The sequence below is a fragment of the Haliotis asinina genome, chromosome 3 (assembly GCF_037392515.1).
Source record: "Haliotis asinina isolate JCU_RB_2024 chromosome 3, JCU_Hal_asi_v2, whole genome shotgun sequence".
Lineage (NCBI taxonomy): Eukaryota > Metazoa > Mollusca > Gastropoda > Lepetellida > Haliotidae > Haliotis > Haliotis asinina.
In genome coordinates this window covers 47,408,193-47,433,074 of record NC_090282.1, presented here as the reverse complement: position 1 = coordinate 47,433,074, position 24,882 = coordinate 47,408,193, and the positions used below count along the sequence as shown (strand labels likewise).

General features: G+C 40.5%; 1 protein-coding gene across 2 annotated transcripts in view; it reads right to left on the bottom strand.

Moving 5' to 3' along the window:
* Window positions 1-339: 339 nt before the first annotated feature.
* The window catches only part of LOC137278138 (uncharacterized), an 83,941-nt gene continuing 59,398 nt past the window's right edge, over window positions 340-24,882 (bottom strand). For both annotated transcript variants that reach the window (XM_067810309.1, XM_067810310.1), the window contains exons 9-19: window positions 19,391-20,377; window positions 17,638-17,910; window positions 12,316-12,483; window positions 11,900-12,166; window positions 7,969-8,148; window positions 7,591-7,695; window positions 7,426-7,449; window positions 4,775-4,857; window positions 2,729-3,762; window positions 2,267-2,469; window positions 340-2,007 (exon numbers count right to left, since the gene is read on the bottom strand). In XM_067810309.1, the coding sequence (XP_067666410.1) occupies window positions 1,843-2,007; window positions 2,267-2,469; window positions 2,729-3,762; window positions 4,775-4,857; window positions 7,426-7,449; window positions 7,591-7,695; window positions 7,969-8,148; window positions 11,900-12,166; window positions 12,316-12,483; window positions 17,638-17,910; window positions 19,391-20,377 (3,489 nt within the window). In that variant the 3' untranslated portion in view covers window positions 340-1,842. The remainder of the gene's footprint in view (window positions 2,008-2,266; window positions 2,470-2,728; window positions 3,763-4,774; window positions 4,858-7,425; window positions 7,450-7,590; window positions 7,696-7,968; window positions 8,149-11,899; window positions 12,167-12,315; window positions 12,484-17,637; window positions 17,911-19,390; window positions 20,378-24,882) is intronic.

The following is a 24,882-nucleotide window of genomic DNA, read 5'->3' as shown; positions in this document are numbered from 1 at the left end:
AGTTGGAAAATATCGGGAACCGTGCCCAAATCCGTTCATAGAAAGTATAACTAAACTGAATTAAGTTTATCAAAATACACAGTTATGTTAGGAGTGTGTACATACAACCACATTTTACTTTCAGCATATTTATTCAAATAAATTGTACTATACAAATAGTATGCTGAAACCTGTGGGTCGCAGCATCACGGGGAAATATGAATCTTCGTTCGTCCGTCCGGTTCTTGGCATAATCCTGACGCAGGAAACATAATTACACCCCTATCTGCCTCTCCTGTTCCCGCGAAAACTTAATAAATACTAAATCGGTATTTATATTGAGAAAAACAAACAAATATGTTGCTATCAACTCTCCGGTTTATTATTTTCAATAACTGCGTTACATTGCAGTGACACATCGGTTAGGTAATTTACACAAACGTAATTCGACATGGACAGAGGTATGAGCTGAGTCAGCTAGCCATCCTGTCGGGAAATATTTCTAACATCCTTGTAATCGTTGTTTCAGCAACTGAAGCAATGTAGATCCGACTTGCCTCCATCCTGTAACGTGATGTGAGTCCAGTATACAGTCCTCACTCCCGACGGATATAATGACCCAGTTGGAATACACGGTTGATGGGATGGTTAGGCTTGTTAACAATCTGTTATGACATTATGAACACATATCTGGATGCAGTGTATATGTATGAGTCTAAATAACCACACCTATTTGGGAAGGCTCTGCCAAACACTTCTAAAAATTACCATGTTCACCTTTTCGCGCACGATCAATAACAGTGTACTTCTGTAATACAGAGAAAGAAAACTCCAAGAAAACTAGGGCATCATGAAATATTATTTATGATCAGTCGTCAGATTAAAGATAAACTTAAAGTTAATGTCACATGTAAAACGTGTCGAAGTAATGAAGCGGGAAGAGAAGGGGGCGTGATGAGAGGATATATGAATTGCTCATACCCTAGTTAATATATATGAATAGAGAATGAGTGAACAGAAAGGGTGTCTTGCCTTTCTCAGCCCAGGTGGCAGTTAACCTGTGTGATAGTCGATTGAGTTGACAACGTATTTCAGACAGTCTGTCTCATAGTCCCTGAACCACATTATTTCCCTACCGTTAAGCCCTGTCTCCAATACTAAAGCCGTAAAGGAAGCAAGTGTAGGTTTCCCCAAGTACTGGGGCTCGTTTTTCAGTTTAGAACAAATTATTTGTTTCTATCGGCACTTGTCTGCATTTTAGATAAGTCAGCACAATATGGGGGTCAAAAGTCTATTCTTGAACAACCGGTTTATTGGCTAGAGCGTCTGTCCAATCGGCGATCCATTCCCAAAAGACGCCAACAGATAATAATTGCCTTTAGCTCAGACTGAACAAAATACATGAGACGATAATAAGGACTACTTAGGTGTGAGAAGTGAAGCCACAGTGATCCTGCGGCACGGCGTGGCCATGTTAGAGCAGTGTAAATCTACTTCAAGGAAGGACACACACACGTATCACTCGTGAACATGCCAGTTTCGTGGTCATTAAAGCTAAAGTGATAGCCGTTACGACAGGAACTATGACAAGGAATGCAAATTCAATTTGTTTACAACTTCAGTGGAAGGAACCTAATTAGGTTACACTTTTCCGGAACTTGTTCTAGACATAATGAATAATTTTCAATGAATAATTATCTTTCGACATGTTTAGAATCTTTGCGAAACGGTACGAATGTATCAGGCCGTCGATTTAGGATTAGTAAGGGGGTGGGGGATGGTTATTGTCGGTTGTGGAGGCTCTACGCTGACAGTGCCGGGATTAAACTCCTCTTCACCCCAACCATGTAATCGCTGTGAATGTTACACTGCTGTCTCACTGAACTGCCACACCTGACTTGGTGTGATCACCTCAGAGTGGAGTCTTGCTAACTTCCTGGGAGTGGTACATGGACGCTCTGCCGACTGGGACCGCTGTATTGGCTCTCGACTAAATGTACCAGTGTCACGTGATCTGTCCCTGTCATCCTAGTATCAGAAAAAAGGTACTATTCACTTTTATGCACTCACATAACATGCTAAACATAATTACAAAAAAATGCCGATAAGGACATGACATTTGGGTGAGTGAGATGTTACTGCTCTACTAGTCAAACTGAAAAGCAGAATCTTACGGTGAATGTGCAAAGAGTAAAGAGTTCGCCGCGTATGCTTAATGAATATGTTTCCACAACCAAACACAAGTATACGCCAATGTAAGTACTATTCAGTGTGTGATATGATGTACCCCTTGTTGCTGATTTAGACTGGGCATCTTCGTGGTAGATGTGGGAACTGCTGAAGACCTCTGCTCATCTTGGAACGGAGTGGGGGCTTCTGACGGGTCGGTGGGAACATCTTGTATCGGTGGGATAGAAGAAACCGATTCAAGGGTCTTGCTGGACTTTTTGAAAGGCAGTTTGAATTTACTCCTCACGCTAGCTAAAATGTCTGAAATTGAACAGAAATATAATGGAAAACAGACGAACCTAACAACCACGGGCAAACGTCATATAATTCAAGAAGTATGCCGTTCACATACTCCATAATCGAAGAGCAAACCTTTAAACTTAAAAATTATGCATTCCCGTGCTCTAGACGTTCTTTATAAACGTGTTGACCAATTACCGACAAAACACTTTCCATAAAATTAATTTGCACAGTCTATCAGCCCCTGCACAAAAATACTGTGTATCTCTAGGAAAGTTACCTGTGGGCATGAAACCTGTAGGTGCAGCAACAGGCATAGCTTGAGTTCCTATCTTGGCCAATGAACTCCCTATGTGACTCTCCATACTGCTTGACTTCTTAAAAAAACGTCTCTTGTCTTTAGCAGACAGGTGCTTTGCTGGCTGTGAACTCGATTGGTCAAGGCTATGTTCTTGACATGTCTTTGACGATTCAGACTTTGAATTCTCAGGCTGAACAACTCGATGGTGCATCTTTTCATCCCAAGACGCAGACGATTTCATATTGAATGTACGTGTGCCGTCAGACCTGGCCAGCAATGAGTAGTCCTCTTCAGCTTCCTTCCTCACTTCGGAAGGATCTGGAAGACTCGACTGCTTCTGGTGGTGAACTAAGTAATGTTTTTTCCTCTCAGGCCAGGACAGGAAGCCAATTTCAGATGCGGGTCTCTCCTCGAAAAACTTGCGTCTAGCCGAACGCGGAGATAACCTGTCTAGGCTTCCGACCTTCGGCGGTGAAAGCGAAGAATCGTCTGCCGGTGGCGGCACAGTGGCAGGAAACTGTGATGAAACATAATGTTCCGTTGGGGTTGTGCCTGCTGACAGTGTCTGGGCAGTCGTATGATGTTCACTCGAAATAAGATGGCCGACAGGAGCAGAATCCATAGATATGCTTTTCTTAAGTGTTTTAGGTCGCGTAGCGCCTCCACTGGATAAGGAGGAGGTGGGAATGACAGAGGGAGATGGCGACAACGATTCATGCCTGGACGCAGACGGACTCGGCGAAGATGATCGGGATGCCTGTGCACTTTTGCTGCCAGATGAATAGAAAGGTGGACTGTGTGTCATCCGTGAAAACAAGTGTTTTGTTGGTGACACAGCATCCGGCACAGTACACACTGTCGAACTGTCGAATGTGCTACTCTTTTGTAATCGGGACGTTGCCTTTGGCCTAGTCAAACTCTCCCTACTGTGTGCCACGAATACGCCACCACCTTCCTTTTGTAGATCTGAAAGTTCTTCTTTTATCAGATCTATCTCGGAACTCGACAAACTCCTGAAAATGAAAGAAACGAATAAGAGGAAGACTCATGAATGTAAGAGTTAGATACACGTTTGCATCTTAACTATCTAGATGGTTTTTTGTCATGAACAAGGACCACAGTCATTATCAACAATAATATTGTTGTCAATGTTCCGACAGTTTCTCGTACATATCTCCGACATTTTTATTAAAGGCCACATGTAACCAAAACCTAATGAAAACACAGTTATCCCTTATTCACGATATATAAAATACATTGCTGTTTAAGAAAAAAAAGAAGAAAACAAACAGAATTATAAGCGTATAATCGTAAGATGAAAAATGCAATATTTTGTACTTGGGTTGACTCTCTTCGAAACGAAGCAGCCGCGATACCGAACACAATCAGAGTAGGTGGGTGTGCACTCAGGTGTAACGAAGCCTTTTCATTGGCCACTGGTTCATTTGCCGATACGCTTAGCCGGTTCTTTGTTTATGGCGATAGGTGTTAATTTCAAATTGCATGGGGTCAATGATTGAAGTTTTGCATTGCATATTGTCATTAGCAGACAGACAGACAGACAGACAGACAGACATATAGCTGTTAATAAAGGAGACAGAGTTTGCTTATCACAATCAACATCTTTTTTATGTAACGAGTAGACTATGTACTTGTTTGTGTACACAACCAGGATTAGACTACTACTCACAACCTCATACTTCGGGCAGGTATACTGTGTCAACTTCCGCGACCCTATTCACTGCGCACGCGTTATGAGCACAGCGCAACATAGCTGTTAGTGAATCTTTTAAACTCCGATTTCTCCGGCTTTTTTTTCATCGCATATTTTTTAACTTTATAGGTTGAATTGGCATTTTTGATGATTTGTTTCGGCAAGTCCATACCGAAAGGTACCAGAGTCTGATAAGTTGTGTTTTACGTTGCATGTGACCTTCAACATTTCACTGATGTTTTAACGCGCGTCGGTGAACATTGTTTCATTTCATCACGTTACCAACAGTTGTTTTCTTGTATTGTTGTTACCTGCGCATTTGTGACCGGTCATGTGGCAGGGAGCTCGTGTGCTTGGACAATTTATCCGCAGTTGCTGCTATGTCAGCAACAGCCTGCAACACCATCACGTGTAACAATATCATACATTCTGCTACATCAAACATAGTTGTTGTCATTATTCATCTACTTCAACAATATAACCTTCAGATTAAAAGTACACCTGTACATAGCAGTAAAATCACCTCGTGATATCAACAGATATCACGCTGAAGAAAGACAAGTGATAACGGCCATGTACGTCATTATATAAGGATCATGGTATAGGTTAAGGCGACAGATCAGTGATATTGACACTGCGACTGATACATTTGATTTTAGGTTTAGTTAATTTCTATTTTATTATGGTTTACAGAATTATTGAAATGCAGCAGAGAGGGTTCGGGTGATCCTGGCACGGTCAGGCCGGTAAAGCTCATCATCAGCTCAGGGCCCTCGCTCCCTCTACACGCAGCCCAGACAGCGAATGGGACTTCTCCCAGGAAACACTGCCTAGTCGAACCCACCAAGAACTTTCCAGAGAATATGGAGGCTCCCCAACACGGCAGCCTTCTGCATTACCCAGATTGTCAGAAGGGCTGTGCTCCCAGTGGAGAACCCGGGCACTCTCCTGATCTGTGCCAAGAGATCAGGAGGTACCAAACCAAGGGCACCGAGAACAATGGGGAGCCTGACGATAGTGTACTTGGGATGCAAGCCAGACATTTGAAAGGCGAGGTCCGCATATTTATCATTTTCCTGAATCTTGCCAATCACATTGCTGTCAAAAGGGACAGAAATTTCAATGATATCAATAATTTCATTGGCTTTATCAAAAAGAAAAAGATCAGGTTTGTTGGCTGGAATTCGTCTCAGGCTGTATATTGGCCTATTCCAGAGAAGTTTGAAAGCATTTTCCAGGACGCCCTGGACATGTTCAGGGTCGTACCATGGATGGACCTCGGGGTCAAAGCCACAGGCATGGCTACGACAATAGAAAAAGCAGCGGGCCATGTTATCATGCCTTTTAAGATATGCTGTTTGTGCCAAGTAAGGGCATCCACTGACAACGTGTTGGACAGTCTCTGTAAATTCATTGCAAAGACGACATTTCATGTTCACGTTTTGATTAAGAATCACATTCTGGCGATTGCGAGTGGGAAGTGACGGGTCCTGAGCAGCAAAACGGAAGCCCTCAGTTTCACATTTGAGACCAGCCGACTTCATCCAGGCGAAAGAGTCGGTTGGATTGCTGCTCTGTGCCATACACTGCATGTACACACGATGCAATGGCGTCTCGGACAGCTTCTCCACAAAGGACCGACTCTGGGCAGACTTGGTGAAGGACTTCACCTGGTTTACTCCCATCACTGTACCGTCCAGCAGTACATCGCCATCAACAAAATTAACTTCAAATTTCAGATTGTGTCCAACAACCTTGGCACGCTTAAAATAGCTGTGGAATTCCTTACTGTCATCATGAGTCTTGACGTGCATCACCAGAGAATCATCCGATAAATAAATATGTGCAAAAGTATACAATAAAATTCTATCATGAAGAGCCTCCACATTAATCAAACCCCGTTTTCCCGAACTGATTGGCATATATAAACGATTAAGAGAGGAACGAGGGTGGTGCGCTCTATCATTATTATTATCCCAGTTCAAACTAAATTTGGATTAGATAATGGGTAAACTATAAATATAAAATATGAGGAGCGATTGAATAATTATACTTGTGCATTAGGAGAGGCTGTTGTTTTGGTTGCATTAGCACTTGGTTCAAATGCCTTGTTTGAGATATCTTGCGTCACTGTTAGGTTGGATTTATACATACAGAAAGCAAACACTATTGGGATATCTCTATACGGAATGGAACTTTTGTCACATAGACAGGAGATTTCTAGCCATTCCAAAGGGATTACCGGAATGATTTAACTGTTACATAAATTTATGGTTAAATGGTTAGTATTTCATTTTCCACATGGTTACCAAAATACCACGTTGTTACATGAACGTTATCACCAAATGCTATCAAAATGGATAAAGATCAAGATTGATGCTCACAATGTCAATCACGGTTTCGTCATATAGGTAGAATATTGCCACGGGAAGCTAAGATAAATTATGTATTTCATTTAAATTGATATGTCACCTTTTATGAATTATCTAGTGGAACGTAAACAATTATCCCCTTACGGGTAAAGGTGACATTTGAAGATGGCTGTGATAGTGTGCACAAAGCACCTGCTACAACACATACAATGCATATTGCCAAAGTGTAGACTCACGAGTGTAAATATAACCACGTCAGTCAATTGTTCTTAGCTAGATTTTGAAAACTATTCCATACTGTTTAAAGGTACTGTTTACACATGACCTAATGTATTACAAAAAAATTCGTAAATTTGAATAGATTATTGTCATGAGTTCAATAAAGATGAAACTCATTGAAAATTGGCGAATTCTTAACCAAACTGTACACTAAACGCAGCTGTATACATGCGCAATATTTTCACTTGCTTTTCAACTATTTGATGCAAGATCCCCGTGCAATTCATCTGGATAAGGTTAGCGGTTGGTTCCCTCACGTTACTGGAGAAATTCATGCCTGATGATGGGTAATATATTTTAACAGTTCTTACCTCCTTGATGTACTTTAAAACAGCCTGAAAATACAACGATGAACATTAAATCTGATTACTGGTCGGAAAATGTAGAATATCGAGAGTAATGTGAGAGCAAATACTTTATGATCAAGATTATGTTGTTTAAATAATTACAGTAATATTTTCAAATTCCAAAATCACCTGATCGAGATTGACCGCTTCTGGTTCCAGTGGGTCTCGGGTTCCGAGAGTAACCTCATGCTTCTCTTTAGAAATTAGTTTTCCTAATTCCCTCAGTCTGATCAACTGAAGAAATAAAACAGCACGCTAAAATATATGAATTTACATTGGACATTTATAAATCCTCAACACACAAAAAATTGATAAAGTCTCACGTTAAATCTACCAAAACGTTTTTATTTAATCTCTACTCCCAACCTCTGCATGTTCTATCCTACCCTAACCACAACTATGCTAATAGTGGGTCCATTTTCCTAACATGTCCGTGTTGACACCTTAGTCATGATTGTTTGACTTTCGCTTTTGTCTGATTGCCCTATCCAGTACACGTGCACGTACGTTGCCAAGTATATCAGACACACGCTTGGTATCTGTTGAATGTGCGTGTTTACTCTCAGTAAGACGTCGGAGGAGATCGTTTCTCTCCCTCGTGGAAGCCTCTCGTTCTTCGTCGTATGTCCGTGCAAGCTCTGTGCTGCGTTTCTGTAAGGACACTAGTCTCTTCCCACAGGATTCGTACTGAAATAATAAAGAGTACAGGAAGTCATTGTCTTTTTTTGGTCGTAAAATATTTTTGTTAGGATATTTATCCAGAATATGAGTGAATAGTTTGTACATTAAGTTATAGCTCACCATAAATGTATGTAATATAACAATGTATTATCTTTCATTTGATATACTGTACAGTTTTACCAGAAAATATTGCGAAAATCTTTGTTTCCTATAATTTCAAAATGGATGTTAGCACTCAAGATCAGAGGTAACTCCTGTATGCTTAAGAATGAATCCCCAAAACACCAAGTATGTTATTACTTGTAGATTTTGAAAAGGCTCTTGATTCAATCTCTTGGTCGTATCTTTTTCTAAACGTTCTGGCTTCGGGGATAGCATTTCTAAATGAGTGTCTTTACTTAAAAAGATATTAAGTAAAGCTTGAAAACAAATGGAAGAATGTCCCCTATGGGTATCAGTTCATCGGTGCTGCGAACAAGGGGACCCGTTATGTAACTGTATGTTCCTACTTTACGCAGAAACATTATCAGCTTTTGTGAAGAAAGTTGAGGATATCAAAGGAATAATGATATATGGCATTAAATACTTGATTGTGCAATAGACAGATGACACTGAATTTACCTTAAATGGTTCAAAGAAATGTTTCGAATCTGTAATTTATACACTAGACATAGGTGCACAAATTTCAGGATTGAAATTACTTATGACAAATCAGAAATCGTGTGGATAGAAACATTTAAGTGAAAACAGTTTTAAACCTGTGCTGGAATCCTGGGAAGTAGTATTGGGAATGGGGGTATTGGTCCAGGTCCATCTCAAGGCCCCAATTTAAAAATCTTAGTCCTTTGGCCAGACATAATCCAATAAACCCATTCCCTATACTACGAGTTGCATGCAAAATTTCACGAACATCGGAAGAATAGTTTAGGAAATATTGGCTTTTACGTGAGCATGGGACCGGTCTTGAAAAATGCAAAATATCAACATTTTGTCGTAATTATGTCATAATTAATAGGACGTCATCGAGAGTGTTCAGTGCCGTTATGCTATAGCGTAACCATCTGCCGAGATACCTGCAAAATTTCATGAATATCGGTTGAATAGTTTAGGAGGTAATCACTTTTATAGTGAGCGTGGGGTCGGTCTGGCTTGTAGTGAAGCGAGAGCTGTCTGATGGTGAATAAAACGCAGTTCTCGGTAGTCAGTGCATGTGGACTGATGTACGGTTGGCAGACTTGCAAGGCGATTGCTGACTGAAGGTTGTTACGGTTAAAAATTTGCCGTGACAAAAGGTATGAGAAATCCCCTCAAAACCAGCAAAATACAACACTGAGAAGTCTGATATTATCAATGATACTTTATATTGAGCAAACAAAGGCAAAAATATTCAGATTCACAAGAGATGTTTCATGTACAATATAACTGTGTCAATCCTATAGTATTGGGTCACAAATATGATGTAAGAACTTGACAAAAGACGTCGACATCATGCTCATGACATCCATCTAGGAAGTCAAACTATATAACAAACAAACATAACCACCTAAACTCATCGCCAGCCTATCATTCAATCTGACAAAATATTTGATGACAACTTGGCAGTGCCAGAACATAAACAAAACAGTTATCATGTTCAACCAGCCTGTTTATGTGTGGATGCGAGTCCTGGACTTGTTCAGACACCTGATGTACGATTTTTGCACCACTAACAAAACAGTGCTTGGTAAGATGAAGGACGAGTGCGCTGGCATCACTGTCTCCCAATGACATGAAACGATTGATCGCCATCGATGGAGTCACTACTTACGCTTATGCCCAGTTAATTGAATGTGTTGCGGTCATGCATGCATATGCATACATCGATGGAGAGAATTTACTAGCCTGTGTACAGGAAATGCGTCAACGGCACCCCAAAGGTCATTTAAGCCATGTGAGTCTCAGAAGAGAAAGCCAAAGCCTGACTCAAAATGCAAGCGAGTTGGCAAGTCTACCTGCCTATTTCAACGCCGACTAACGCCCACCAAACCGACCTCCTGTTTCTCCCGCACGACAGGGTGAGATGCAAAACATACAAGTATGCCCTGACATCACCAGTCTCTACAAGGAAGCCGAAGCACTGATGACCAAACATTCGAACGAAGCCAAAGCCTTGAAATGCATCTACAAATGCTGTCAATTGACCTGGCAAGTCATGTTGCAATTCAATCCCGGACGTTAGTTGTTAGTTGGGAACCGTGTTGCAAATGCTGGGCAAACACAACGTCCAGGTGAGATGAGTCATGGCTGGAGCTTAGAGAGATTCAGTCACACCTTGGCCGCATTGGTACAGGGAAAACAGGGGATGGGTCGCACACTTGCCAAGAGTGGTGGATGTCATCAACAACCAAGTCATGAGACCTGTCGAAGCCATCAAAACCCGTTGCTGCTGGTTCGCGATAAAACAGAAGGAAAACCATCACCGGACTGCATCAGCATTAGGTACTTGTTTCAGCTGGGTGAATACAAGGAGACAGCAGAAAATGCACACCAATCCGATATGGTCCATGAAAATGGTCAACATCAAAGATGGTGAACTGAACCTGTACTACCTGAAAGACAGGCCGCCCAGATCGATCGTCAGAGACGAGTTGGTGATCGTACCTCACGACACGGCCCCATTGCCTACCAGGAAAAAGTACATTCCCAATTAGGGATATGCAGGTACTCAGACATAAAAACAATGCCAAGAACTAAGCTACCTTGTGAGGTCTATGCCACGATCTGATCGGGTCCTTTGTCCCTTTGGAAAGCAAAGCGGAAATACCACATATCACAAGCCAGATATATGGAAATCCAACGTGTAAACCCTGCCCCAAACAAAGACGCGAATCTCTGACGCAGTGGCCAAAGTCTTCGAGATCATGCTGGAGAAATGTTCCCATGTCTACCTCTCCGACCGAGAGAAAGAAATCCTAGAGCGATTAAGCCATACCTTCTACGAGCAAATCGATATCCCTAGCCTATTTCTGGAACTGTATTTCCATTTCTTTGTGAGCCTATGGAAAATTGTGAATTTCATCTCAATGTACCCATCCAACCAATTTCGACCCAAAGCGGGCAAACTCTGAATCATTTTCGCCAACCACTGCTGTCTGGAACCCAAGGACAGGCACAGCCACCGATGCACGAACTGCCTCGCCTTCCTATCGATACTCCCGGCCATCTTTGAATCAGACAACTTGACTTGCGAGTGTGGCGCATTGACCACTGTGTCCACAGCAAGAAAAGTGTTTTGTGGAAAAACAAAGACTTGGATTACTTTGTCAATGAACACCCACTAATGCTTTCAGAATCGCTGCAAAATCGCTATATTTGCATATGTTGATGCTTTGAAAATAACATGGATTAGAAAATTACTTTGTGCATTCACCTTATTGAGAATGCGTGGGGACTAATGAAGGGCAAAATATACCAAAGAGGACTCAGAAATATTATGCACGTTGTCGAATATTGGGATACACTATCACACGATGTCCTACAAACTTTGATTTCTGCTAAATCTAGGCGCATTCAGTGGTGTATTACAGGTCTCACAAAGTTCTGAAAAAACATTTAGACTGTAAAAGAATCATGTCTCAAAATATTCGTTTAAGTAAAACTTCTTTGGTTTACATAGATGTGTTAGTTGTTTGCCGAAACAACTTTCTCAATAATATTTCCGGGAATACTATATATTGCATTTGGTACTGATATTATACAACCTTTCGTAAGAGATTACCTCCGCCATGGCAATGTCTCTCTCTCTCTTCTCTTTGTTGAATGCTTGTCTTTCCACCTCCAATCGCTGCAGCAGGTCACGGCGTTCCTCATTGTACTCCTCGTCACGTGACTTTAGTTGCTGTTGAAGATCAAGGGCAAGGTTATGGGCATCCTCGAGCAGCCGTTTTTGTTCCACCCTCTCTTTCTCCCACGCCAGTTCCATGTGACTGTGAATGTCTTTGGCTTTTGTTTGAGCCCTTGATGTCAAAGACAGCTTTTCTTCCATCTACGCAGATCACAAAAGTGTTACACAACTGTCGTGTACATGCATGTCGTCCTTACCAAACATTTTCCGTTGCTGTTACTACTGCTGTGGTGTTTATAGAGCAAATAATTTGACAGTTGTTTAAGGACTATATGGCGACATGTATATACCTGATTAATTTTGCTCCTTAGGTTTGCTCTCTGTATATCCCAGCTGGATCTTTCCGTTGCAAATTTGTTGATTATATCTGTTCTCATCCTGTCCTGCGCAGATAAGTCTTCTTTCAGGTCCTGTACCTTCTTCCTCAGGTCCTCAGTCAATTCTCGCATCTCGTCAATCTACTCAACAGGGGACAAGGCTTGTCAGTATGGCATCGACCAATACCTAAAAATTATGTATGCTAGTCCGATGTTATACAGAGACTGCACGGAAATAAATGCTGTATGCACTAAAAACAGTGCATTTATGAATTTGTAACGTACCTTGTGAGTGTGTGTGTGTGTGTATGTGTGTGTGTGTGTACAACATACTAAAAACAGTGCATTTATGAATTTGTAACGTACCCTGTGAGTGTGTGTGTGTGTGTGTGTGTGTGTGTGTGTGTGTGTGAGTGTGTACGTACTAAAACAGTGCCTTTATGAATTTGTAAGGTACCTTGTGAGTGTGAGTGTGTGTGTGTGTGTGTGTGTGTGTGTGAGTGTGTACGTACAACGTACTAAAACAGTGCCTTTATGAATTTGTAAGGTACCTTGTGAGTGTGTGTGTGTGAGTGAGTGTGTGTGAGTGAGTGTGTGTGTGTGTGTGTGTATGAGTGTGTACGTACAATGTACTAAAACAGTGCTTTTATGAATTTGTAAGGTACCTTGTGAGTGTGTGTGTGCGTGTGCGTGTGTGTGTGTGTGTGTGTGTGTGTGTGATAAACCACTCTATTGATGTGTTTAAAGACTGAAATACAGCTCATTCCTCATCAAGTGCCTTCACACTAAAACTAGGAATAAACTCAAAACTCTCCTCAAAAATGTATACACAAATAAAACCCAAAACAATGCCAAAACCACAACACTTATTTACATCCAATGTACACACACAGATCATTTGACTCATTTACAAAAAAACCCCACAGGTTTCAACAATCACACATCACAACTCTCAAGGCACATCAGTCATACATACTCCAAGATACCACCTACTCCATACTTCCGTTCCCGCTACCACGTCTGGCAAATTTCAAACTTTATACCAAAAGTAATTATGTAACCCTATCGTCCAGTTCAGATTGCCATATCTTTCGGTCTTAAGCACCCATCTTTTGATCAAACAGCAAGGGTCCTGGACGGCCCAGGGTGCAAAATAAACAACATTTTTTTCAGCACAGATGGGATCACTCAAGCAATTCAAAGATTTATAATTTTGTGAAGTTAATATTTACAAATATTTACAATTTTGTAAATTTAGAAGAGGTTTTACCACTGTTTCTTTCAGTTTCTCCTTTTCCTTTCCGCACGGATCCCCTGTTTTAATCCCTCTCCGATTTGAATGGCAAGGTGATACTTTATTGTTTCTATCATCTCAAGATTCTGAGTAACCAGACAGAACCGAGTTTTGTCATGTATTACAATTATATATTGCTTCTTGCGTGCGAGAAATTTATAAATTAGACGAGAGGAACATCATTAACAAGACGTATTTTAATATTTCATTAATGTTATGCATTTATTTACTCAAATGAACCTGATGCGTGAAGAAATATCATAACTGTTCTCCCTCAATGAATGAAGTTGGGATATTATTAATGTAAACGTTTTTCTCTTTGGAGCCCTCTATGTTCAAAGAGGAACCAGACTTACTTCACTTACTTGTCGTGCTGTGTGCCCTTGGTGAGACTGTCTGCATGATTAAAGTATTGTCATTGTCGTGCTATGTATATTTATTGACATAAAGCACGTCACTATCACTGTAGGTGTTATAATAGTCTGTTATGTTAAGCAATCATATTTCGTTTGTGTAAAAAATCCCAAAGTTAGTGTTTACTCTAGATTGGAGTTACTTCCCTGGAGCTTTATGTTTCCGGTTCGACTGTAGCACGCGGTTGCTTTGTAGTGTTTCAAAAAGCACAATATTAAACAAACCGAACCTTCTAAATGGTCTTATCAATCATATCAGTAGGGGATAATCCACGTCTCAAAAACATTACGAGTTCAACGCAATAAATAAGTTGATTATCTTTCATCTTTACAACTTCCAAAACGCCTGTCCAGGCGGTAGACCCGTGAAGATCCGGGGTAGAATAAGCCTTCAGCAACCCATGCTTGCCATAAAAGGTGACTGTGCTTGTCGTCAAGGGATCGTGTAGTCAGTCTCGCTGACTTGGTTGACACAAGTCATCGGTTCCCAATTGCGCAGGTCGATGCTCATGCTGCTTATCATTGGATTGTCTGGTCCAGACTCGGTTATTTACAAACCGCCCCCATAACTGGAATATTGCTGAGTGCGGTGTAAAACTAAATTAACTCACTCATCCCAAGTTGTGGCCTCTTTCAGTGAAGCTTTCAAATCATCTTCCAATCTGCTTTTTTATCCTTAACGAGGCACGGTATATGCAAGATACAAGAAGTAGTTATCATATGTTTCGTTATATGTCCCCTATACTGCTTACTGGTTCTCATAAAAGTGAGAGGCAAGAAGTGAGATCTACTTGAGAATGTTCGTTTTTTTTCAGTTTGAGAGATGGTATCACTGCGGAGGTATTTCTTCTATCAACATTTTGATGTGAAATACAAAATTTCAGGTTTTCAAGGTTGGGTCGGTCTAACGTTCTGCTATTTCCAAAAATTACGAAGACTGCTATCTTCCAAAAGGTCTCGGATTAAAACGGTTATAAACATTGAAGAAACTCTTTAAGTTACGTACATAGAACACGATCTTCACATGGAAACTGCCATCTTCACATTTTCTTTGTCGCATGACACTGGTTATATACCCCTGAACCACCACTTTTGGTTTAATTTGTATTGCAGCGATGAAAATCTGTGTACAGACCACATTCCCTCGATGTTTCCGTCCAAAGTGCATTATGGCATTGGTGTAACATGCTCTGGCAAATTCCCCACATAATCATTGTTCTTCAAGATATACTTTACATACAATTAAAAAGTAGAGTGTGTGCACATTACCACAGTGAAAATACATCAGAGAGTGAGCAGTCATAGGAAATGCCTGACTGGAGCATACATTAACTATGACCCTAGCCTCTTACGTAGCTGACTGAAATCTACCTAGTGGACATTTTGGTTCAATAGTTTATTATTTAACTGATCAGTATCATCACACAGCATATATCTCATTTTATATGTTGAAAATACATATGAGAGCATGAACAGTGTTACTGTTCCGGTTCATTTTCACCGATTTTGTTTACATTGTACATCAATATCCACCGCAGAAACATGTGTTAAGTTAAACTCGCTGATGCTGAGGCATCGGTATGCCTTATTACAGAATCACAACTCATTTACAGGGCTGAAATCTAAAAACTTCTAGAATGGTGTAAGTCAAACATGTTTTATTTTTGAATGCGCAAAAAGCCAAGAAATGATAACAGGTTCAGAAAAGTTGAGTCAGCAATAAATGCTGTAAGAACTTAAGATAATGAGATAGAAAGAGTAACTGAACACGAATCTTTGGTCACTGTCTCAGATTCAAAACTCTCGTGGAATGACAACTCTGGACAATTTATTAGGAACAGCAACGGCAGCATTTTTGTGGAAGTAAAGACATTTTTAAAATCTACGAACCTATCATGGTATTATTTACAGACACTTTATTCAAAGCGTCATAACGTTTTATTTCTTAAGGTGGTTCGGAAGTATGTTCATATCAAAGTATTGGGTTATTACGAACACCACATTTCTGAGAAAGCGAACAAACTTTTAAGTGATCCTACTCACATACTTTTAGCGGGATATCCATCACTATCTTCTGGATCAAACAGTGTTCCACACTCATTTGTTCCTGTATTAGAAGTTTACATAATAAATTGAATGAATGATTTTGTAAGCCTATTTTTCAGTATAAATACAAAACCCATATCCGTCAATACTGTTTGAACCTATCGTTTCATCAACTACTTTTGTACTTGAATACACAATGCCATTTGAGAAAGAGGTCAGATGAAAAAAGTGTTCTTTTAAGGATGACACTTTCTAGGTAAAATACAGACTCTTGTACAATTTCGGAATGCACACCGAAAAGTCGCTCATTGCAATAAACAAGATCTTGTTAACTATAAAGTATCATGATTCATTGCTGGTTCACCAAATAATAGAATGCCAGTCAAACAATTAAATTTAGGGGGTTGAAGTCAATCTTCACTTTTCAGAGTGAGGAACCTAATCGCCAACACACAAAATGTGTGTGACCCACTCAGCCGCAATTTAGCTTAAAACAATGTTCATGTTGTTCTGACCATATCACAAAAGAATTCACCTAATGCAGCTCATCCTTATATAACATACATTAACAGTTACTTACGTGAGCGAATTAGTTACTAACTAACGTGTCCACACATAATCACCGTCTCGGCTGTTCTGTTATCAAAATAGGTAATCAGTCTTTCCTCGCCTGTACTTTCTGTAGCAGTTCCGGTATGAATAAGCATTGGCATGTAAAAGTTTTAAGAAAGTAAAGTAAAAGTAATTTACGGATCAAACCAATTTCAACACTTTCGAACGACTGTAATATACACGCCTTCAGCAGTGTAACCATCCTTATGTTCTAAGCTGCTTAATGTCAAAGCACATGCTTTGCAAGGTACCTGACACCTCATCCCCATATCTGTCAGTACCATTAGGAGTGTTTCTCAGCTCGCTTACACAGTAATATACATGACCAGATTTCAGCAATGTTGCACGCCACTACCACAGGATGCAAAACTGTATTTAACCCATGGAGAGGATTAATATAACACTGCATACTAATTAACCCTTCCCTCACCCCTCACCGCCCCTTAGCAATGTTTACAAAGAAACTCTTTACATGTCTCATCATTATATAACTGTAAATGCCTTGTGAATCACATCTTTAACAAACTGTAATATGTCGTGTAAATCTTTATAGGAATATTTTAAGTTTGCAATTTTTGCAGTGTCAACTAAACTAGCAACCGCATATAACCTGCATCCCATCTGGCTTCCCTAGGGCGGTGGGGTAGCCTTGTGGTTAAAGCGTCTACTTGTCACGCCGAAGACTTGAGTTCGATTCTCCTCATGGCTACAATGTGTGAAACCTGCTTCTGGTATCCCCACCGTCATATTGCTGGAATATTGCTAAAAGTGGAAACCACACTTACTCAGTTATTCTGTCTTTCCTTCATCATCAAACTAGCACACATTCATACAATAACAATACTGTTAAACGTGACTTTACACCCTTCTCTCTGACACACGCATTACACTATACTATGCAAAAGTAAAGGTAGCATAGAAATCCCCCACCTCCTTGATTTGCCTTTCCAATCTTGCTTTCTCATCCTCCCACTTAATGAGTTCTGAACTGTATTTGTCCTTTAGGCCTGCCATGCCCTTTTGGATTCCCTGAATAATAGCTTTGTCGAGATCCCGCTCTTTCTGGAGTTTCTCAATCGTCAACAGCATCTTCGAGTAGTCCTTTGACATCTTCTCAAAGCGGGTTTCGTAACGCACTTTCATAGCTAAGAATTCTGCCCGAATAACTCTTTCTTCCTGTTGTATTTTATAGGCCATATCAGCCTGCAAAACAAAACATTAATATGGCTTAAACATAGATAGCATAGAAATACATCACAAGAAATAATACTAGTAATGATCTAGTAATACACGATCATTTTAGCCTGGGGACATCGCACATTATCTGTCTGTGTCAGTCAGTGTTATAATAGATCATCCCTAACATAACTTACAGCTAGTCAAGTTCAGTAAATGTAATAATAGTTCACCCCTGTCTTGGAACATCACTTACAGAGATTGTACCGAATGATAGGTTATTGCGTACGATGAGCATTGCATACGCCTAGCATGTTCTCATACATGAAATAGCCCGCCATTTTAGCTTTTGGATGTTAGATACAGACTGTCCTGTCTGATTTGAAAACAACAGATCAATGATGTGTGCGTAAATTGTATTCGGAACACGAAGCATGGCAAAATTCCAGACATTTTGTAACGTGTACACATCAGACAATACAAAATTGACAAATCATTTTCTGTTTCAACACAATCAGTAAACGTTGCACACTATCGTGTCACAAGATTTTCTGGACAATTATTGTCGGCTTTGTTCACCTACCGCCCTCGCAATGCAAATTCTGTGAATGGCGACTGACACCTCGAAGGCAGTATATACGCATCTTTATTCCTGTAAACCTGGTGTCATTACTGTTCCATTCACCTCTATCTCTGGAGAAATCATCTAAACTGTTTTGTGTTATTTTACTTGCATAACATCTTTGATGCTTCCAGGGGATATTATGAAGGTATAATTCATGTACAGTCTGTTTGAGTCAAAAACGGACCGATGCATTGCCCCCATCTTTTACCAACTGACTCTGGCAGTGTGCGAGACACTGGCCCAGGTGTCTTCCAAGTACACTGGCTCGAACCCTTCCTCGCGTTTCGTCTTTATTACCCTGAGAAAAATATTTCTCAAACGAGTGATATCAGGGAGTTCACAGAGTACTGACCTATTCTCCCCCGAAATGTTTACACTTTAATCATCAACTGTTTCACGTTAGCATTCAACTTCATTTTTCATCAGGCACGTGTATCCCGTGACGAGATAGTGGCTCTTCTGTGTCTGCGGCTTCACCCTGCCGCGACAGATAACAACTTTTGTGTCTTCAATGATGAGCGTTTCTAAAACAACTTTTTGGGTGGAGTCTGGAAAATCTTCAAATATCAGAAAGCTGTTGGGTATTAGTAAATGATAAACATGTGTACTATTTATATTTATGTGGCAATTTTGTACAATGATAAAATTTGCAATTCATCTGTCCGTTTCTGACTCAAACGGACTGTACGCATACACATAAGCATCCACCGACGCATATCATGTCTGGAGATCTTCGCGGGTACATTCTGCACTTTACTCAAATACAATAGTGTTTCGAAACTGCTACGTCAAAAGCCTCTAGTTATGCCTTGAATAATGTAATAAGACGAACAAACCCTTGAACTAAGACACAGTGTAACCCCGATGTCTGTCCATTTTTACCTGTGCCGAAAGTCTTTCCACATCCTGCTGAAGTTTGCTGCGTCTTTCTGTTTCTTGACGCAGCTGTCTTCCTTTATCCGCCACCTCTGCTTGAAGACTGCTATTCTCTTCCCGCACACCTTTGATTGCTAGTTCCTGTTCCCATCGAAGATTATTTATCTCACATACAAGTTTTTCCTTCTCTTGAAAATACTGATGAGCATCGGATTTCATAGCTTTTTCAATTTCATCCTTATTCATTGAAGGAAGCGTTTCGTACAGTTTAACTTTCTCATCAGCAACGTTTATTGTCCTTTCGAAATAAGCTTTATCTTTCGTCCACAATAACATAGCCTCATCTAAGGCTCTTTTAGATGTTTCTAAATCATTCTCAAGTTTCAGTTTCTCTTGCGTTATTTCCTCAAAGTCACATTGCTGTATCCTCAGAGTTTCTTTAAGTCTGCAGTTTTCCTTTTCCATATCTGTTTCACTACCAGTATCCCTCCTGGTATTGTGGGTGATCTGTTGCTGCAAAACTGATATGACAGCCTCCTTTTCATTCAGCTGCGCGCCGCACTCCTTAACTTTATCACTCAACATTTTCACATCGCGCTGCTTGCAATCTAAACTGTTATTAAGTTTGCACAAAATGTCATCTTTTTCTTTCAAACGTTCGTCACGGTTCCTTACAGCTTCTCTTAACTCTCGTATCCCCTCGTCCCTGTTCGAAATTTGTTCAAGTATGATGCGGAAATCCTGATCGCGCTGTTTCAGCAGCATATCCTGCTCTTGAACAATTTCGTCACGTCTAGTAATTGCTCGTAGTTTTTCATTAATGTTTGTCTCTGATATGGCGATGACCTTCTCCTTCTCACAAAGTTCGTCCTTAACCTTTTCAAGCATGATACCCATGATCCTCATGTCTTCTTTCGTCTGTCTCAGTTCAGCTTCAAGTACTAGTTTCTCTCCCTCCGATGCCGCGCTCTTCGACCGCCAGATGTCGTTCATCTACAACACAGAAACCATCACCATGAACCACTTAAGTAGACAAGCAGTGGTTGGTTTTAACACGGCAATAATCTCATTAATGAAAATAAAATAGTCCCACAGAGCAAAACGTGTGCCATAAATATGAAATCACTGATAAATTCCCTAATGCTTTACTAAGAAAAGCGAACAATTGAAGGCTGTATACTGTACATGAATCAGTAGAACGGCGATTGCCTGCGATAGAACGGTTTCAGGACCCAAATCCGAATTACCAACGGAGACAGAATATCTAGTTTTTCTGGGTATTTAATAATGCCTGGTTCACATTTGGCCTGGAATGGATCTACGGCGTCCATAAACTGCCCGTAGTTCCATTTCCGTGCGAGCGCAAGTGGCATTACACGGGCACCGCCCACAAGCAGCAGAGTGATCGGTGCTGTAAAGGTGCAATCTTTTATAACTAAAGTCGAGGAATATCCGAACGGCAATCGCACTGTCATCGTGCGGCCTTCGTAAGATCTCCGTAAAGTCTCTGTATGATATCTGTGCAACCTCCATGCAGGTTTGCCTCAGCCTGTCCCCCAAAAATCACACGATGCCCGTAGAAACTGTGAACACTTATAAAGGTCGTAACTGCCTAAAATCGTACGGAAAATTGTAGACTACTTCATCGCACGGCATCTTTGGTAAATGTCATCCAGGTCATTCTTTATATGAATCCTTCAGTGAAAGATCGTGTAGTTACTGTAAGCCTTTCGTATTGTGGACCTTCCATAGTAAACTAAAACGCCTCCATGCATCATTTGTAATCACACTGGAACTGCATTGTAAGTGGTTTAGGAGCTCAGATAACAAAAGTATTAGAACCAGAACTTTACTGAGAAATTGTAATCCCAAACATAAAATGTTTTACATTTGATCACTTTCTAAATAGCATAGTGTACCCAAAGATTTCCGCCGTGGGAGCCGTGCTAATTTACATTTGTCAGAGGAGTACACAAAGTACGTGTTCTAGACTACCAGTTGTCCTACTTCCAGTTTTTGTAGAAGCATCGGTGGCTGAGTGGGTTAGATCGCTGTCTTTGTGTGCTGATGATTATATGCCTAACTTTTTATCTTCCAAATTCGTCTGCGTGTGTAAACGTATATATGCAGTTCAGTAAATAGCAAATGCCTGGAACATATGCTCAAACTAGAGACGAAACATACTTTTCATTTAGTATAGTAATTGCTGCTTCCTTCTGCTCAGGTCTATTAATGCGATACACCTCTCACGTTTGTACTGTTGATTATTCACGTGATTAACTCTCAGTCATGCCTCCTAGTGTGATTGATATGCATCAATCAGTAGTTTGCATTTTCGTCTTGTCTGGAGGCAATTATTCAATCTCAGATTGGCTTATAAATCCACGGCGGATGTTGTGAAGGAATTATATGTTATTCAATAACATACGTGACACCTCAGCAGGACAAAAATGGTCAGTCGAGAATAAACAATGGAACAAATGACTAACCAATAACTATTGATTGTAATTTGAAAAGTTGAACATTCTCTGACATGTATGTTTCTTCAAAACCAGGAAACGATTTTTGTATTACGTAAAGCACGTTTCCAAGCAATTTGACCAAAGTTTTGATAAAGAGAAAACATAGTTTAACTATGTTGAAATCTGTTGAAGTGAAGGTCGTGATTCATGCATTTACACTTTTATTATTTGGAAAACAAACAGAGCCTACAGGCTTTATATTGTCAGTCCATTGCAGTTACTACAGCAAAGAGTGCAAGCCTGACATAGTATAATAACTGACAGCGGGTGTGACTTTGAGTGTAGGAATTGTTATTTTGGTGTAAGATAGTGTATGCCGACAATTAGTGTGGTCTAAGATCGCTAATTACCCTTAATATAAATTTGTCGAAATTTAATTGGTCAGTAGCCAACACATACAAAACCATATCTGGAGGAAGATTTTACCAGGTTGTAGGAACTGTACGCCCCGTCAAATCTGTCACGTGACACTCTATACTGATTGTACAAATGACCTTGACCTAAGATGGAATGTGGCTGAATACGGATGATTATTTCGAAATTCGAGTTGGCAATTATGCATATAAACAGAGTAATAAAATAGTTGGCATACTTTCGTGTTCGTTTGTGTCAATACAAATGTAAAACATTTCCATTGTCAGAAGCACAAATTCGATCATTTATAAGCATAACCTAGGCCCTAAGGAGTTATCTTTCTTCATGACAGTTCACGAAAACTCATGGCGGAATTATATTTTTAAAGATAGTCTAAACAAAGAAATCTTATGGGTAATACAGTCGTCACACATTGTTTTGGAGGGATGTACGCTAATAGAAGTCCGAGTGTTATTTCGAGCGTAAGATAGTGTTTATCGACTGTGATTTTGGTATAAGATGTGTATGATGAGTTTTTTGGAAGTAGGATCTGCTACCGGCATAGACAATCTACACCCAAATCACAGACGGCAAAGACGATCGAGCACCCAAGATACCCGTCGACTTACACGATCCTACACCCAAAACAACAGACAGTATTCAAGACCTTATACCCAAATTAACAGGCGGCATAAACGATCTTACACCCAAAACAACAAATGGTATACACGATCTTGGGTATAGATCGACTGTTATTTTACTGTAAGATCATGTTATTGTGTGTAAGCTCGCGTATGCTGACTGTTATTGTGGATGTAACATCGCGCATGCTGACTGTTATTTTGGGTGTAACATCGCGTATCCCGACTGTTATTTTGGGTGTACGGTCGCGTATGCCGACTGTTATTGTTGATGTAAGATCGTGTATGCTGACAGTTATTGTTGATGTAAGATCGTGTATGCTGACTGTTATTTTCGGTGAAAGATCGTGCATGCTGACTGTTATTGTGGATGTAACAATTGATATACCTACTGTTCTTTTGGGTGAAAGACCGCGTATGCCGACTGTTATTGTGGATGTAACATCGCGTATGCCGACTGTGATTTTGGGTGTAACATCGTGTATGCCGACTGTTATTGTGGATGTAACAATTGATATACCGACTGTTCTTTTGGGTGTAAGATCGCATATACCGACTGTTATTGTGGATGTAACATCGCGTATGCCGACTGTTATTTTGGGTGTAACATCGCGTATCCCGACTCTTATTGTTGATGTAAGATCATGCTTGCCGACTGTTATTGTGAGTGTACGATCGTGTATGGCGACTGTTATTGCGGATGTAAGATCGCGTATGTCGACTGTTATTTTGTGTGTAAGATCGCGTATGCCGAATGTTATTTTGGGTGTAAGATCGCGGATCCCGACTGTTATTGTGGATATAAGATCGCGTATCTCAACTGTTCTTTTGGGTGTAACATCGTGTATGGCGACTGTTATTTTGGGTGTAAGATCGGGTATACCGACTGTTATTGTGGATGTAACATCGCGTTTCCGACTGTTATTGTGGATGTAGCATCGTGTATACTGACTGTTATTGTGGGTTTAACATCGTGTATGCCGACTGTTAGTTTGGATGTAACATCGCGTATGCCGACTGTTATTGTGGATATAAGATCGCGTATGCCGACTGTTATTGTGGATGTAACATCGTGTACGCCGACTGTTATTCTGGGTGTAAGATCGGGTTTACCGACTGTTATTTTTGGTGTAAGATCGTGTATGCCGACTGTTCTTTTGGTTGTAACATCATGCTTGCCGACTGTTATTGTGAGTGTACGATGGTGTATGCCGACTGTTATTTTGGATGTAAGATCTTGTATGCCGACTGTTACTGTAGATGTAACAATGCGCATGCCGACTGTTATTCTGAGTGTAAGATCGCGTATGCCGACTGGTAGTGTGGATGTAACATTGCGCATGTCGACTGTTATTCTGGGTGTAACATCGCCTTTACCGACTGTTCTTGTGGATATAAGATCGCGTATGCCGACTGTTAATGTGGATGTAACATCGTGTATGCCGACTGTTCTTTTGGGTGTAAAATCGTGTATGCCGACTGTTATTGTGGATGTAACATCACGTTTACCGACTGTTATTGTGGATGTAACATCGCGTATGCCGACTGCTATTTTGGGTGTAACATCGCGTATACCAACTGTTATTGTGGATGTAAGATCGCGTTCACCGACTATTATTTTGGATGTAAGATCGCGTATGCCGACTGTTACTGTGGATGCAACATTGCGCATTGCGACTGTTATTCTGGGTGTAAGATCGCGTATGCCCACTGTTATTGTGGATGTAACATCGTGTATGCCCACTGTTATTTTGGATGTAGCATCGCGTATGCCGACTGTTATTTTGGGTGTAAGATCGTGTATGCCGACTGTTCTTTTGGTTGTAACATCATGCTTGCCGACTGTTATTGTGAGTGTACGATGGTGTATGCTGACTGTTATTTTGGATGTAAGATCTTGTATGCCGACTGTTACTGTAGATGTAGCATTGCGCATGCCGACTGTTATTGTGGGTGTAAGATCGCGTATGCCGACTGTGAT